The sequence below is a fragment of the Primulina huaijiensis genome, chromosome 5 (assembly GCF_012295235.1).
Source record: "Primulina huaijiensis isolate GDHJ02 chromosome 5, ASM1229523v2, whole genome shotgun sequence".
In the NCBI taxonomy this organism is placed as follows: Eukaryota; Viridiplantae; Streptophyta; class Magnoliopsida; order Lamiales; family Gesneriaceae; genus Primulina; species Primulina huaijiensis.
The window spans coordinates 3,206,892-3,225,560 of NC_133310.1; the positions used below are offsets into that span (position 1 = coordinate 3,206,892).

The following is an 18,669-nucleotide window of genomic DNA, read 5'->3' on the forward strand; positions in this document are numbered from 1 at the left end:
TACATCTTTCTGCCACCAGGATGAATGCTAAAACGACTGCAGTGCGCTTCTGTCAATATCTGTTGTCTCAATTCTGAAACATTCGGCACAACAATACTATTATTCACGTACAGTACATCATCACGTACCTGATACTCTGACTGATGACCTGCTCTGACCATCTCAATCAATTCCTGTACTTTCTGATCAACTTTCTGAGCCGCTTTAATTTTCACAATCAGCTCTGGTTCAGCTCGAATAGCATATAATCTCAAAGGCTGACAATCTGTTTCAAATACTAATCCAGACCAACAGCAATCTTCTATCAAATTTGAAACACCTGTAGTCGATAAGGACAAAGAACATACCTTTCGACTTAGGACATCGGCTGCTGCATTCGATTTTCCTGGGTAGTATTTGATTTCACAATCAAAATCTTTAAGCAAATCAAGCCATCTTTGATGTCTCATATTCAACTCAGACTGTGAAAACAAATATTTCAGACTTTTATGATCAGACTAAATTTCGAATTTCTCACCGTAGAGATAGTGTCGCCATATCTTCAAAGCAAATACAATGGCTGCCAATTCAAGATCATGAATTGGGTAGCGAGATTCATGCGGTTTCAGCTGTCTTGAGGCATAAGCAATCACATGCCCTTGCTGCATCAACACACAACCCAGACCTCTGTGAGAAGCATCACAATACACGACAAAATCACAAGTACCTGAGGGGATGGTTAGAATCGGGGCACTGGTCAATCGTTTCTTCAATTCAAGAAAACTGGACTCACAGTCTTCTGACCAAATGAACGGAGCATTTTTCTGTGTTAACTGAGTAATAGGTTTAGCAATACTCGAGAAATCCTTAATAAATCGACGGTAATATCCTGCCAAACCCATAAAACTGCGTATCTCTGGCACAGATGTCTGTCTAGGCCAACTGATCACGGCCTCAACCTTGCTAGGATCCACAGAAATCCCATCTCCAGATATAATGTGACCCAGAAATACTACCTGTCTCAACCAAAACTCATAGTGACCCAGAAATACTACCTGTCTCAACCAAAACTCACATTTCGACAGTTTAGCATATAATTTCTCAGCTCTCAGAATTTTCAACACAGTTCTCAAATGTTCTGCATGCTCAATCATATTCTTTGAATAAATCAAAATATCATCAATGAATATGATAACAAAATCATCCAAATACCTTTGAAACACACGGTTCATTAATCTCATAAAAACAGCTGGGGCATTCGTAAGACCGAAAGGCATGACAATAAACTCGTAATGTCCATACCTGGTTCTGAATGCTTTTTTTGAGATATCGGAATCCCTGACTCTCTGTTGATGGTATCCAGATCTCAAATCAATCTTGGAATAAACAGAAGAACCCTGCAACTGATCAAATACATCATCAATACGAGGCAAAGGATATTTATTCTTTACCGTAGCCTTGTTCAGTTGCCGGTAATCAATGCAAAGCATCATTGAACCGTCTTTCTTTCGTACAAATAACACTGGAGCACCCCAAGGAGATACACTCGGTCTGATATATCCCTTGGCCAGTAAGTCCTTCAACTGTTCTTTCAACTCTTTCAATTCTATCTGCGCCATTCGGTACAGAGATCTAGAAATCGGAACTGTACCTGGTACCAACTCAATGCTGAAATCGATCTCTCGCATCGGAGGCAATCCCGGAATCTCGTCGGGAAAAACATAAGCAAATTCACACACCACTGGCAAGTCCGCCAATGATGGGCTCGATTTCACTAAATCAACTGAATAAACCAGGAATCCATCCGCTCCTTTCTGCAATAATCGAGTCATATTCATCGCAGATATTAAAGGAATTCTGGCTCGAGAACCCTTACCATAAAATTTCCACCCCTCAGCCATTTCAGGTCTGAATCTCACTATCTTGTGGAAACAATCAACCGTAGCTCTGTACTTGGTTAACATATCAATACCGATAATACAATCAAAATCAGATATCCCAAGTATAATACAGTGTAATTCAATCTTATGCCCATCGTACTGCAGTATACACGATTTCACAAACTTCACTGATATCAAACCTGTCCCTAACGGAGAAGAGACAGACACTACCGCAGACAATGACTCAATTGGTAATGCATGACTCAATGCAAACCTCTCAGAAATAAATGTATGCGATGCACCAGTATCAGTCAATACATATGCAGGATAACCAGAAATAAAACAGTTACCTGCAACAACGTCATCAGGTGCGTCCTGTGCCTGCTCCTCAGTCAAAGCGAACACCCTGGCCTGTTGTCTAGGAGGCTGGCTCACTGTCTGGCTTCCTCCAGGCCTCTGCTGTGACTGGGTAGATGGTGCTGGCTGGAAAGAATGAACAGCTGAGGGTCGTCTCCCTGTCTGAGCCACTGATCCAGATGACTCTGCTCCCTGGGATCCCTGAGAACCTCTCTGGGGACATACTCTAGCAAAATGTCCCTGCTGTCCGCAAATACGGCAACTGCCAAACACTCCTCGGCACTGCTCTGTGGAATGTCTCCCTCCACACGTGCTGCAATAAGGTCCTGTATAACTTTGGCTCTGACCAGTCTGTCTCGAGCCACTGGAACTGGAAGAACTGCTGCCAGACTTCTTAAACTGTCTTCCTCTGGCTTTCAAATAGTCCTTCTTTCCACCACTGCTGCTACCACTCTCAAATCTGGGAGGGGGTTGCTGTGGTCTCGGTGCTGGGGCAACATATGAAGCTCCTCTCTGTCTCATCAGACCAGCTTCTGCTCCCTTTGCTCTGTTCAGGGCGTCAGCAAAGTTGTTTGGTCGCCCAGTGTTCACCAATGTAAATATCTCCGGATTCAAGCCATTGATGAACTGATCAGCCACCGCTTCTTCATTCTCGGCCACATGTGGAGCAAATCTCAGTAGTGTAGAGAATTTAGACACATATTCCTCAATGTTCAACTGCCCTTGTCTCAGATTCGCAAACTCAGCACCTTTATCCTTTCTGTATGACACAGGGAAGAATCTCTGATAGAATTCGGTTTTGAAGACATTCCAGGTAATAGGCGTACCTCGTTGCTCCAAGGCCCTCTTGGTCGTAATCCACCAGTTCTTGGCAACATCATGCAACTGGTGTCCTATCAGTTTCACTCTCCGCTCATCAGTGTAGTCCAAAGAGTCAAACAACATCTCAATGTCATCTAACCAACTCTCGCAATCAACTGAAGTCTCAGTACCCTTCAGAGTCAGTGGATGGAACGACTGAAATCTCTTCAGCAAGGTTTCCATTGGTGTTGCTGTCACATCCATCGGATTTGCAGAGGTACTGCCCTGTTCTGGGATTCTTCGAGGAGGCATACCTAATTATCAAAAAGATTAGTAACCCAATACAACAAATCTGTTTCAATTCAGTCTCACCTCCGATCATCTTACTGCTGATCAAGAATCGGTTCTGATTCATTCTCAATTAATACAGTTTACCAATCAAATCAGATAATCAGGTAAATATGTAATAATAAAAGCAGTAATCATGCTAGCAATCTAAAACAGGAAAGAAAACTCAATCTACCCCGCTCACTAGCTTCTATCTAAGGAACTTACTGCTCTGATACCAACTGTTGTGGGGACCCGGACGCTAATCATGTTCTTAATCGTCATTGGGACTAATTAATCAATTATAATAAACAGGGTCTAAAGTTTTTTTTTTAAAGTGCGGAACGTAAGGGAATTCATCTAATATACATATCAGTATAATAGTACAAGTCTTGTACAACAAACATCAAACTCAAACTAAGGAGTAACAACTACATGTCAAGTGTTCCAAACCCTATTTACATCAAAGTCCGAAGTCTCCACTCTAATCACGATCTCTCTCATCTTCTTCTTGACCCCGATCCTGTCCCACCTGTTGCCATGCACACATACAAACACGACAACAGCCGGATAATTCCGGTGAGAAATATATCCCAGTATAAATCAACAAAACATGCAATCATATAATCGATATAAAAGCATGAAACAAATATCAATCACATATATTAAATCTGAAAACATAAATCGATATAAAACTGTAAATAACTCGTGACTCTACAGCTCAGACTAGACTCATTCCTAGTCTAGGGATCCCGGTTTCCAGACTTTGGCATACTATATCGAATCTCAGTAATAGAAGTAAATCCACTCCTAATAAAACATCGATATAAACCAAACATCTAGTGTCTTGACCTATCCGTCAAAGACTTTGGCACCTCCGCCAATAACTCCTCTGTGACAATGTGCAATGGGCCAGTGACTACTCTATTACAGTCTGGCACCTCTGTCACAAGACCAATCGTCTAATCACGCTTTCTATAAACCAATAGAACAAGCATATCAATTCAAATCAATGCATATAATAACAATAAGTATGTGGTTTAGGTAAACTCAAGTTATATCTAACTCGAGTCATTCTCCCGGGTTCGACATTGACTTATACCTTTCTTTCGTAGTCTCGGTCTGAAGCAATATAAGTGCTGAACTCAAGACTGTCTCTGTAAATCTGAAATGACATATCGAGAATAGCAATATCAACATTCCATTCACAATTCAATACCTAATCTGATCAATCTGAAGTTAATTCAAATCAACGGCATAACGGCACAATCCCGATATCCCCGTCAATACAATAGCAACATATATCAATTACAAACCATAACACATATCCGTTACAATCTGTAATCAATCAATAATCCAAATCTAATCAATTTCAATCGATAAAGTCAGAAAATCATAACAATTCCAAAATCAACTTGTTCTTCGATCTGACTTCGATTCTACGATGTCTAGTATTCCCAGAACACATAATAATGGTCAAATAATAATTTCTCCAATATCATAATTTCAAATGATAACAGAACTCAATAAAACTTACGTCCTGTAGTAGCTGTCGACGAGAGGATCTCAGAACCGTGTCCGGATTTAAATTCTGATATACGGATATTGTCAAATCACAATTCTAAACATTGAAGGAAATTTAACAATTCTCCGTAGCTATTCTCGTTTTCTTCTCTGAAGGTTTGAAATGGAGATTGTCATATATATATATATATATATATCAAATTACATGGTGGTGACAAGTGTCCCACTAAAATACTTAATTGCACTTTAGCCCCTGAAATATTCACTATTTGCAATTCGGTCCTCACAACTCTTTTTACTTCAATTTCACTCCTAAAGAATTATAAAACCATGGAATATGACTCAACATTCCAAAATTCATCAATTAAATAATCTCGAATTAAAATGAGAAAATCTCGGGCGTTACACATATTAATATAAATAATACAATTAAAATATACAAAAATTACTTATATTACATTTTCAAATGTGGTTGTACGGAATTTATAATAAAATCAATGAACGATGTTAATAACTGAAATAAATAATATTATCAGAAATATTACATAAAACAAAATATAAAAATAAAAAAAGTACCTTACACGTAACAATATTATCTCTTAATATATAATTATAATATTATCAACAAACTTAAATATTACCTTTTAAGACCTCCTCGAATGAAATGGATGATAAAAATCAACGAATAATATTGATACCTAATAATATTAAAAATTACGATTATAAAATAACATTATTAAAAAAATTAATTCAGTTTTAACATAAATTTAAGAATTACATGTGAAATACCTACAAAACGCAATCTTAGTTGATAACAAATTTTAATATATGTCACATATTGCAAAAATACGGATGCTCCAACGCAGCGTAGTCAGATTTGAGAAGACTGTAAAAGAGAAAGGAAGGATTTTGCGCAAATGAATAGGATGAAATGGGCGCAAACAGATTTAAATGAATATGTGACAGTCTATAACAGATTCAAATCACTTTATTTATTTATTTTTTAAAAAAAATTAGAATCCGGAAAAAAAGTCCCGGATTGCACTATTTTCATAAAATTTTCAGTTTTATAATATTTTAATAAATATTTTTAAGATTTATATTATTTTTTAAAAAAAGCCCGACATCTTGCGTTAGTGTCTAATTTCATATTAATAAGAAAACATTTGAATTTAAATAAAATGAAATATGACCTTTTTAGTTAATAAAATATATATTATAAAATAATTGACAAAAACTTGTGTGAGACGGTCTCACGGGTCATATTTTGTGAGACTGGTCTCTTATTTGAGTTATCCATGAAAAAGTATTACTTTTTATGCTAAGAGTATTACTTTTTATTGTGAATATCAGTAGGATTGACCCGTCTCACAGATAAAGATTCGTGAGACCGTCTCACAAGAGACTTACTCAAAATAATTTCCTTGAATCCCAATATAGAACCACACATATTTTTCTTTAAGTTCTTATTAAATATGCAACTCTATGGTATATATCATTCACTTTTGAAATTAGTAATTTTACTAAATGTAATTAATTTTTAAAAAAGCTATTAGTAAAATTTATTAATGGACGAACCAAGGAACGATCAAGATCTTTTGCTGTGGGGAACCCACATCAGAGGGTGGTATGAACGTTGTTTTAGTCCACAACACTATTAAAAAAAACTTATTTTTTTAAAAAATTGGTATTTTATATTTTAATTATTTCAAAATCAAAATTATATTTTTTATATTCAAATATGTGATTAATAATCCAATTTAAAGTTACAATTTTATTTTTGGTCAAAAATATATATTGTGGAGGGTAAAATGACGTCTCTCTTATTACTTTTTTTAAATAATTTTTTCAATTTTTTTTTTTAAAAAAATGTTAATAAAAATTAATTTTTTTGTTGCAAATATGTGATTCCGAATAAACAAGAAAAAACGACAATACATTCAATTTTTTTTAATATTATAGTTCTTTTTAAAAAAATTATTTTCTTTTTTTTATCTTGTTAATTTTTTATTTAGAAATTTAAATTTTATTAATCACATATTCGTAACAAAAATATGAGATTTTATCTTGTTAATTTCCTGTATTTAGACGTTAATTATATTTTTGTTACGAATATGAGATTTCAAGTCCACTGTTTAAATTGCAATCAATATATTTTGCTGCATGTTAAACTTATATCATTTTCCATTCATATATAGATCGCACTCTAATTATGCATGATCGAGGCAGCTGGTAGGTTTGAAACATAGGGAGGGTAATATATTCGTAGCTAGCTAGAGTGGTACTAATTATATATAAATACCAAGCATGCCTTTACCCCTTGCTTCACATTTTTCTGGGTTTGAAACATATATTCATCCCACCCCATTCAATAAACCAATATGAATTAAGCATTTTATATATTTTCTTCTTTGTTTTCTCCTCTTTCTCTTTTTGTTTCATTCAAAGCTCAATATATATATAACTGATCAGGAGGAGGTGATCTACGGCCGCCCCGCGGTGGTGAAACATAACATGGGAGGCCTTAGTCTTGAAGAGATAAAAAACGAGACTGTTGATCTGGTAATATTTATGCATATATACACATACATGCGTCTACAAAGATTCCAGCCATGTTTTAAAATCCGCAACACTCGCCGTAGGAAATTATGCATGAAGTTTAAGAATTTCTTTTCTGTTTGAGATGGTGTTTACTCCTTGCTTGGTAATTTGCTTTGAAACATACTATAATAGATTGATTATTTTCACAAAACATAAATCATATAAAATACTTTTTAAAAAACAAATATATTTACTCTTGGATGCAATAATTGTCCTTTTGGATAGAACAATCGAAACGTAGTGATTGAGATGCTATACAGTTTAAAAAGATTTGAGTTGCACTACTACCAGCTATAGCTTTTGGTAGAGCGGCAAGCGCTTGGTCCTACAATTTGTATCAGAACGAATCTCACAAGTTCGATTCTTATTAATTACAATGAGTACAATTATTGAGAGGATGATCGTTGGGTGCAATAATTGTCCCTGTTGAAAAACAATCGAAACGTGGTGCTTGAGCTGCTATATGGTTCAAAAAGATTTGAATTGCACCGTTATCACCAGCTATAGCTTTTGGTGAAGTGGCAAGTGTTTGTTCTTGTATTTAGGACGCACACAAGCACACACATATAAAATACATGCATAATTTCTAGCTAGCATGTGTAGTGTAAACTTGAGAAGTCCTAGATTATAATTTTAAGTATTTAAAAAATTGGCTAACATCACTTTTTTTAAATAAAAAATCGAGATTAATCGGGATTATAATCTTAAATAATATGTGATGGTGTCTAATGAGCGTCCGATTTTAATTATAAAAAAGTATTATTATTATTGTTCTTCATAAAAAAAAATTATGATTATTATTGTTATTAATGGGGGTTGGCTCCTCATTAACTGAATATTGACCAAACCCTAATGTTTGACTGCATAGAGCTCGTAGTTGTATTAGTATATAAAGTCTTCCAAATGGGATTTTTTTATTATTAAAGTTTATTTTTCTAATGGATTTTACGAATTTATTATAAATTGATATTTTTATTATATTATATAAAATATTATCAGAGGTAGGGATAAAGTAAAACAAGTACTATATGTTTTTATTAAAAAGATTGTTTTATTACCCTTGATTTAGTGAAATACGTACGTACATACTATTTTTTTTTATATATAAATAATATTGTAGTACAAAAAAACAAATTTACCCCTTATATTAAAAGTAAGATTACTAAAATAAAAATAAAATTATAAAAAGGGAAACTTAATTTTAATAAATATAACAAGAACTATTAAAATAAGTGGGCCTAACTTTCCATGATATTAAATTAATACGTGTAGGACAATGCTTTCTTATCCGACAATATGTATCTAATTACTGGGGATGGTTCATCGGTCGGTTCGATTCGGTTTTGAGTTTTTTATTTCGGTTTTCGGTTTTAAAAATATATAATCCGATATCCGAATAATTTTCATTCAGTTCGGTTTTTTACCAAAATAGTTCGGTTAATTCGGTTTTTGGTATAATTATTTAAATTAATAATATAAATATAAGTTTATTTGGTTCGGTTTCGGATTATATATGTCAAAATCGAAAAAACCAAAAATTCATTAAATTAATAATTTTGTTTATATTTTTATTTATATTATATATTTTGATATGATATTTAGTGAATGGAAAACTATTTTGAATAATTTTTAGTTGATTGTTGTTTGTTTAATTAATTTAGACCTTATATTTAAATATTTTACNAGTTTATTGGGTTCGGTTTCGGATTATATATGTCAAAATCGAAAAAATTAATGAAACCGAAACCGAATTAACCGAACTGTTTTGGTAGAAAACCGAACCGAACCGAAGGAAAATTCCGAATTACAAAATTCGACTTTCGGTTCGGTTTTTTTTGTTTGGATTTTCGATTTTTTCGATTTTATCCAAAAGTTTGGACACCCCTAGTAATTAGCATGACTCTTAATTTTTTTAATACGTTAATTTTCAATAATTAATTTTAGCTAAAATAGTTAAAACCTAAAAGAAGAAGAAGAAGAACTTCGACATATACATGCATGCATTATACTACATCTAACTAAAATGAAATATAAATATATGTATACACATATACTTACGAAAAAGGGCTTATAACAGGAAAAAGTTCCGATTGAGGAAGTGTTTCAGCAGCTGAAATGCAGCCGTGAGGGACTGAGTTCCGATGAAGGAGCCAACAGGATCCAAATATTTGGACCCAACAAGTTGGAAGAAAAGAAGGTCACTTACCTCTTAATTTTGATCATATATATTTACACCAAGAACATGCAAAAGTAGTTAAAACTTAATTAATAATATCTGGTTGATTTTGGTTCGCACAGGAAAACAAAATACTCAAGTTTCTCGGGTTCATGTGGAATCCCTTATCATGGGTCATGGAAGCCGCAGCTCTGATGGCTATCGTGCTCGCCAATGGCAACGGACAGCCCCCCGACTGGCAAGACTTCGTTGGGATCATTTGTTTGCTGGTTATCAATTCAACCATAAGTTTCATCGAAGAAAACAATGCTGGAAACGCTGCTGCAGCTCTCATGGCCGGCCTTGCTCCCAAAACTAAGGTATAAGTCACAGAATAAACAGCTTCAAATAATATTACAGCTACAAGGTCTGAGGTTCTAAATTCTTCGATGGTTGGTTGATGTCATGATTATAGGTCCTCAGAGATGGCAGATGGAGTGAGCAAGAAGCAGCCATTCTAGTTCCTGGGGACATTATAAGCATTAAACTCGGAGATATTATCCCTGCTGACGCCCGTCTTCTAGAAGGCGACCCCTTGAAAGTTGACCAATCAGCCCTCACTGGCGAATCCCTCCCCGTCACCAAGAATCCATATGATGAAATCTTCTCCGGTTCGACTTGCAAACAAGGCGAGATTGAGGCAGTTGTCATCGCCACCGGAGTGCACACATTCTTTGGGAAGGCGGCACATCTTGTGGACAGCACTCATCAAGTTGGGCACTTCCAGAAAGTACTCACTGCGATAGGGAACTTCTGTATCTGCTCCATAGCTGTTGGCATGCTTGCTGAAATAATCGTCATGTACCCAATTCAGCACAGGGCGTACAGGCAGGGGATCGATAATCTGCTCGTTCTTTTGATTGGAGGGATTCCAATTGCTATGCCTACGGTTTTGTCTGTAACGATGGCTATTGGATCCCACAAGCTGTCACAACAAGGTGCTATTACGAAGAGAATGACTGCCATTGAAGAATTGGCCGGGATGGATGTCCTGTGTAGTGATAAAACCGGAACTCTAACCCTCAATAAGCTGACTGTTGACAAAAGCTTGATTGAGGTATTTGCAAAGGGAGTCGATTCGGATCACGTGTTGCTTCTTGCTGCAAGGGCATCGAGAACCGAAAATCAAGATGCTATCGATTGTGCCATAGTTGGTACACTTTCTGATCCCAAGGAGGTATCTGCTATTTCAAATGTAGCCATGTAATAAATCAGGCTCCTGCATAACGTGTGTACTGATATGACTTGCATTTGATTTTAGGCAAGAGCTGGCATCAGAGAGGTGCATTTTTTTCCCTTCAACCCTGTGGACAAGAGGACGGCTTTGACTTACATTGATTCCAATGGGAATTGGCATCGAGCTAGCAAAGGCGCCCCTGAACAAGTATTCTCTCATTTTCTCAGCCTTCTTGACCCACTGCTTCTCAGTCTACAAACACTGATTACATTATATACTTTCCTCTTGATTTGACTCAGATTTTGATTCTGTGTAACTGCAAGGAAGACTTCAAGAAAAAGGTTCACTCTGTTATTAATAAATTTGCTGAACGCGGACTTCGGTCATTGGCTGTTGCTAGACAGGTTTATGTCGAAACATTTGACAGATTTTAAGTATATCATGATCAAAATATTTGTTCTTGAGGTAAACGTTTTATGTTTTTAGGAAGTTCCAGAGAAATCGAAGGAAAGCCCTGGCTCTCCATGGCAATTTGTTGGACTTCTGTCCCTATTCGATCCTCCGAGGCACGACAGTGCAGAGACGATCCGTAGAGCTTTGCATCTTGGCGTGAATGTGAAAATGATTACAGGTAAGTAAATGTTTCACCACCTTTGATGATTTGGTGCAACTTCAGATGTACCACTTCATATATGTGTTATTGAATTCTAGGTGATCAACTTGCCATTGCGAAGGAGACTGGGCGTAGGCTTGGAATGGGAGTTAACATGTATCCATCAGCTTCTTTACTCGGCCAACACAAAGATGAAGCTATAGCTGGTCTTCCCGTGGAAGAACTTATAGAGAAAGCTGACGGCTTTGCTGGTGTTTTCCCTGGTATGTTGGTATTCAGTTTTTGAGACACGTTCTTTATACTGAAACATGAAATCCATACGTTTCTTATTGGCAACCAGAACACAAATATGAAATTGTGAAGAAGTTGCAAGAGAGTAAGCACATTGTTGGAATGACTGGAGATGGAGTTAATGACGCCCCCGCTCTAAAGAAAGCAGACATTGGAATTGCTGTTGCTGATGCCACCGATGCAGCCAGAGGTGCTTCTGATATAGTGTTGACTGAACCTGGCCTTAGTGTTATTATCAGTGCCGTGCTGACAAGTAGAGCTATTTTTCAGAGAATGAAGAATTACACTGTTAGTTATCTTTTACGATTAGACTTGTTGGTCCACGAAATTGCAAATGTTTGTATCTTAGTTCTTTTTTCTCCCACAGATTTATGCAGTTTCTATCACCATCCGCATTGTGGTAAGTTAACTGTGGTACTTGCAAAAACATAAAGACAGTAGCCACTTGCCACATGGCATTTGATGGCTCAATGTCTTGTGCACTTTTTCATGTTCTGTCGGATTTTCGCAGTTTGGCTTCATGCTTATTGCTTTGATTTGGAAGTTCGATTTCTCTCCATTCATGGTTTTGATCATTGCCATTCTCAATGATGGTGAGATTCAAGCTTTTCGAGTTTGGTATCTCATTATTTATCTGCAACCAACTTTCTGGAAATGTCTTCTGATCGATCACTAAATGAATATCTCCATTTTTTTAAGGTACAATTATGACAATTTCGAAGGATAGAGTGAAGCCATCTCCATTGCCAGATAGCTGGAAACTCAAAGAAATCTTTTCCACAGGGGTAGTAATCGGAGGCTACCTTGCAATGATGACTGTTATATTCTTCTGGTTGATGCACGAAACGAGCTTCTTCCCGGTAAAGTTTGCACTGTCTATTTGTTATAGGTATGCAGAAGTAACCGATTGAATAACATTCCTGAGACCATGATACCAAATGCAGGACAAGTTTGGAGTAAAAGACATTAGAGACAGTAGTCATGAAATGATGGCTGCTCTTTACTTGCAAGTGAGTATCGTTAGCCAGGCCCTCATATTCGTTACCAGATCACGAAGCTGGTCCTATTCTGAACGCCCTGGTCTCCTGCTGATGACTGCTTTTGTGATCGCCCAGACGGTATCATAAATTTTCGCTTCACCCTTAAACTCGAAACTGATTCAACATTAGGTGCTATTGAGTCACTTGTGTTGTGTAGGTTGCAACTCTACTAGCTGTATATGCTAACTGGGGTTTTGCGAGAATAAAAGGCTGCGGCTGGGGATGGGCAGGTGTGATCTGGATTTATAGTGTGGTCTTCTACGTGCCACTAGACTTCATCAAATTCGCTATCCGTTACATCTTAAGTGGGAATGCTTGGAAGAACTTGTATGAAAACAAGGTATGCTAAAACTTCCCTGTTCAACAGCAAACACAAATCGAATTTTCCTAACTTTTTTTGATCAAACAGACTGCTTTTACGACTAAAAAAGATTATGGGAAAGAGGAGAGAGAAGCTCAATGGGCTCTGGCTCAGAGAACTTTACATGGACTACAACCACAAGAAGCCACTAATGTATTCAATGAGAAGAACAATTATAGAGAACTGTCCGAGATCGTAGAACAAGCGAAAAGAAGAGCCGAGGTTGCAAGGTAAATTCAATTTTTGCTTCTAACCAATCTTAAGTTAAAATTTTCTTGATAAAACATGAAGAGTGTGACGTGAGACAAAACATGTTTTCGTCCTCGTTTAGGCTTCGGGAGCTGCATACTTTGAAGGGCCATGTCGAGTCAGTCGTGAAGCTTAAGGGGCTCGACATCGAAACCATGCAGCAGCACTATACCGTCTAAAAAAGAAGGAATTTGATTCAGATTTTGAGGACATAAAAAGAGCCTTTCACTTGAAATACGTTGTCTACTCATCTATAGATATGCTTTCTGATGTATTTGAGAATGACTGTTTGGAGCCTTTATGAATGCACACATGTAGAATAAGATATATCATGTCTCAGGTTCATATTATAAACGATGAATTTATCTAGTCGATATTCATTTATCGTTAAAAAAATATAATATGTTTTTCAAATTTTTATCAAAAATAAATTTTCTTGAAAAAAAAATTTATGAGATGTATATTTTTTTTTCACAAAAAAATGATTTCTGGGCTTATTAAAAAAAAAATTTGTGGAAAACTATAGGAACAGTTAAGATTTGAAAATTTAGGTGAAATCAAAGGGGATTTACTTAGGAACGTCATTATATTTACTAGTAATCATTGCTCACACGTTATATGTGCATCATATATTATACTTTTATATAACTTTTTAGTAAATTAATTTTTTAAAAAATATTATAAGTTTATATAAATTAAAAAACAAATGGACCATACAATTAAAATTAACTAGTATACATCCCTCAATAAGGATTTCGAAAAGATGGGGTCTCTAATCTCTATCCAATATTTAAAAGTCCAAGGGGAAAAGTAAATAATTGAAGATGTATAGGTGGCAAATAAATAAACTTCTATGTCACGTACAAGGCACTTACATCATGATAGTTTCTTTGAGTTTATTTATTTGCCACCTATACATCTATATATATAGAGTTTTGATATGCTGCACACCTACCATGCACATTTATGTGAGCACCGATGAAGTGTCACTCGCCTATTGGATGTGATGAAATATAGAAAAATTGTGCATCCAATAAGTGAGTGACACCTCATCGGTGCTCACANCATTTAACCTCCAACGCAATTTTTTTAACTTTTTATTTTTAAAATTCTATATCATAAATAATAAATTTTAAATATCGATATTTCGTAGGCTAACATTGATGATTATTAATTTCTTGTTAAATACATTTTAAAAATAATAAATAAATCAACATATGTAATGAAATACACATTCAAATAAGATTATATAGTAAATATCAAATAAACTCATATAATAATTATTAAATATATATTTTAAACTATTGATATAATTTTCACCATTAAAATTTGAAATATAACAAAGAAATAAACTTTCATTAAAAAAATTTTATTTTTGTATTTATTGAATTAATTGGTTTGATTTCAAAATAATTAAATAAAGATATTAAATATCATATGTAAAAATTCTGATACTTTGACAGATGCTAATCAATGATAATTATATTTATTATAAAGATTATGTCATATATTGTTTTTACAGTAAAAAACAATTTAATATTTTTTAGTTCTCGTTAAATCTTTTTTCATGAATTACATATTCAGAGTTTTGATTGATGATTGATTTTACGAGCAAATACATGTAATTTTTTAGTTATACAATTTAATAAAATAATCATGCTTATAACATATATATTTGTTATAGATAATTTTTTTTAAAATTTTTCATATTTTTTGAAATTGTATTATCTTTTAAAATCAAAATCAAAATTATATATGTATTACATTATAAATTTTCATATGGATATTTATTATCTCATTTGAAAAAAATAGATGCGAATATATAATTTTTTTACAATAAAGTAATTTTCATATATATTAGGTAATGAAGAATTTTGAAAAAATATAACTTATATTTGTCATCAAGCCTCTAAATACGAATCATTGTTATGTTTTTTTTATGTATTTGTGTGTGCTTAGTTCTTATATAAGAACATTCAAATTAATTGTCTTCTATGATCTATTTTGTAACATCAAATATGACGTACTGATGAATGTTCCAAATAATTTGTTTTTTAAGTTTTAAAGTTGTATAATATCAAATTATTTGCAATATTTTTGTCACTTACGACTGGAAAATAATATATCTTCTTGTATGGAATTTGCTTCTTCGCATTCTGATATCTATGCCTACTAGGTTTATATCGCGGATATTCACATATCTTCCACTTATTCAAAGCATTCTCTACATCCCAATAGATAATGCAGTTATTATTACAAGCATCAATCTTCTCGACCGGTAGTCTGAGTTCTTTAATAAGTTTATTTATAGCGTAAAAACTCTCAGGAACGTTGTTATCAGCAAGACGTAATTTTGACATTAATTTACACATGCCACTGAAATTCTTTTTAAACATATTATGCTCACGTTTCATCTTTAATAACCTCGTCAAAACGGACAACAACGAGTGGCCGTGTGGTTTTCCATCTCAGATCTCCTTCTTGGCCGATTTGACTATCTCATACAATGATTTTGTATAGTTGTTAGGACTTTCTGAAACATCATCAACATGGTTTGATGATTGGTTTTCTTCATCGAAGTTGTAATAAGTCGACTGCTAAAAGAAATTAGTGTGCACAAAAATTAACATGGGTAGACATAATACTAAAACGGCATAATATAATGGGTGAATTATAATAAATAAATTATTAAATATTTATATTGTAAAAATGAATAGTTTAGAAATAAATTTGAGCATTTATTTTAGATGCTGTACGCCGTCGTCTCCAAAGTTCTCAATTGTGGTAACAAACCCCTGATTGTAACCCTAACAAAACCCTAAACAACAGTCTCTCTGTGTCCTAGAGCAGATACCACCAACCACCTCAATGAAGAGACCCCGAGAACCCAAACCCATACTACCTGCCCTTGCATCCGCCAGTGGCCCTGCCTTGATCAAATATTTGGCTTCGTGCAACACCACCGTCAGATCTCAATCCCTCCGTCTTATCCAAACGTGGCTGGAATCTCAACCTCACCAACTCTCCGACTCTGACATCAATAAGCTATGGAAGGGCCTCTTTTACTGTATCTGGCACGCTGACAAAACACCTAACCAGGTCGCACTAATTGATAGACTTACTTCTCTGTTTTTGTCGCTCGAACCCTCGTTTTCTTTGAAATTTTTTCGTGGTTTCTTACTTACCCTTCGCCGTGAGTGGTCTGGCATAGACCGCTTGAGGCTGGACAAGTTTTACTTGCTGATACGCCGCTTCGTGAGGGCGTTGTTTGAGTTGATGAAATTGAGGAAATGGGATTGCGAGCTTCTGGGGAAATACTTGGGGGTTTTGGAGGATGATGGGTTCTTGGCGGAGGATAAGTTGCAGGGGAATGGGGTGAATTATCAAGTGGCGTCTGTGTATCTGGAGGAGTTGAAGGGGATGAAGTTTCCGGTGACGCATGAGGTGGTTGATTTGATTTTCAGGCCTTTTTATGCAGTTATGATGAGAAGTAAGGATAGAATTTTGTTGGGGAAAGTGAAGAGTTGTGTGTTTGATGAATTGGTGAAGGTAGGAAAGGGGTTGTTGGAGAAGAAAACGAAAGGAGTTTCTTGCAAGGAGGATGACGAGGATATGTTAGGTGTGGTTGCTCTGAGGATGGGATTATCAGGGAGGTTATATGAGATTGGTTCATCAGTAGAGTGTGTTCAGGGGAATAGGAAGGTGGTTTTGGGGTTGCATGAAGAGTATCTGAAGTTGGAGAAGGAGTTTGAATTGTCCGGGATTGAAATTATGATACCCGAATTCAATAGTCTTAGCGGTGCTGATGGTGATGATAATGATAAGGTGCCTCAGTTGATTCCAATTAGCTCTAACAGTAGCAAAGCTAATGGTGAATTGAGGGAACCAGACAGGGTTGGGGGTTCACAAGAAGTTGGGGTTCACTCTGATGCTAGAATCTCGAAGAAGAGTAAGAAGGCAGGAAAAGGGTTGAATGGAAATGGTAAGAAGGCTGAAGGGAAGAAGAACAAAAAGAAGAAAAGGGAAGAGGACACTTCTATTTCTGAATTTGAATCTATGGTAGCTGAAAATGTCCATGTTGTTGCTTCTAGTGACATGGAGAAGAGGAGTAATATTACTGATTTCGAGGATAGTCGTCTGAATGATAACTTGGAAACTGATGAGGCAGCAATTAATATGGATGAATCCGTGATAGCAAATCTTCAGAAAGAATTTGAGAAAATTGCGGCTGAAGCTGGTTTTGACGGTGATGAGTATTCAGGTCTGTCTGATACTCCCCTTATTTCAGCTGAACATGGTACACATGCAAAAAAGAGGAGGAAAAGATCAAAAAGTGGAGAGGGTCCGGGGTCTGGTAATTCAAATGAGGCTGGAGATGCAGAAGCTGATGCTTCTGGGAAGACTGTGGGGAAGAGTGCCAAGAAAGTTAGATTTGCCATGAAGAATAATTTGGTGTGGAAGACACATAACCCATTACCTCCAGAAAGCTTGAGATTACCTCCAACTGTTACTCCAAGGGGTAGTGCATTAAAGAAGGGGGTCCCTCCAGGGCCCATTATAGAGATGCCTCCTCCCAAGGAAAAGGCAAAGAAGAAGAAGAAAACGCAGAAGTTATTCAGGAGTGCCACACTGGCAATAAAACGGAAAAAGATGCAGACTGGTTCTGCTTGATGGCAATTCAGGTTGGAGGATTATGTGGCGGATTGATTTTCTTTTTTCCTTGATTTAATCTCTGTTGGCTTGAGGATTAAAATGGATTCAGCTTTTCTGATACTCTTGTGTTTGTATTCTTTTATTCTGTGATTCTCGTATACTACCACCTTGACAATTCATTAGACCACAAGTCTGGTGTCATGGTTCGGGATATAAATTATTGTTTATTTTCGATAAATTTACTCCATTTGCTAAGAAACAAGCAGTAGATTAATTTTCATCATTGAAACATAGTTCCAGAAACATACCCATCTGGATTTACATGCTTCCACATTTCTGTTATTTTCTTTCTTTTTTCCAGATTTTACGCTCATTAGCTATAGTTTAGTTGGTCAACTTCTAGTAATTGATTGGGCTCAAAAAGAGAATGAGGTACCGTATATTATATCTACATTGTGTTTTTGAACCGTTTGAAACGGTTTTATCGTTCCAAAAATAAGTCTTCAATAGACAAAGATTCTGGCTGTTCAGTTTGTGTCCTACATGGCTTAATGAAGCTACAGACGTTGAGAAATTTGCAGCAGATCGATAGAAGAATTGT

At 35.6% G+C, this 18,669-nt stretch overlaps 2 protein-coding genes across 2 annotated transcripts; both read left to right on the forward strand.

Moving 5' to 3' along the window:
* Positions 1–7,194: 7,194 nt before the first annotated feature.
* Positions 7,195–13,783, forward strand: LOC140976354 (plasma membrane ATPase 4-like). Its single transcript, XM_073440456.1, has 16 exons — positions 7,195–7,430; positions 9,547–9,666; positions 9,768–10,004; positions 10,100–10,861; positions 10,946–11,068; positions 11,161–11,265; positions 11,348–11,492; positions 11,573–11,737; positions 11,815–12,053; positions 12,133–12,165; positions 12,277–12,358; positions 12,465–12,625; positions 12,710–12,883; positions 12,963–13,145; positions 13,215–13,396; positions 13,498–13,783. The coding sequence occupies exons 1-16, from the start codon at positions 7,383–7,385 to the stop codon at positions 13,592–13,594; spliced, it is 2,856 nt and encodes a 951-aa protein (XP_073296557.1). The 5' UTR covers positions 7,195–7,382; the 3' UTR covers positions 13,595–13,783.
* A 2,370-nt stretch (positions 13,784–16,153) lies between these two features.
* Positions 16,154–18,515, forward strand: LOC140976355 (uncharacterized). The gene has a single exon (XM_073440457.1). The coding sequence runs from the start codon at positions 16,284–16,286 to the stop codon at positions 18,084–18,086; it is 1,803 nt and encodes a 600-aa protein (XP_073296558.1). The 5' UTR covers positions 16,154–16,283; the 3' UTR covers positions 18,087–18,515.
* Positions 18,516–18,669: the final 154 nt, after the last annotated feature.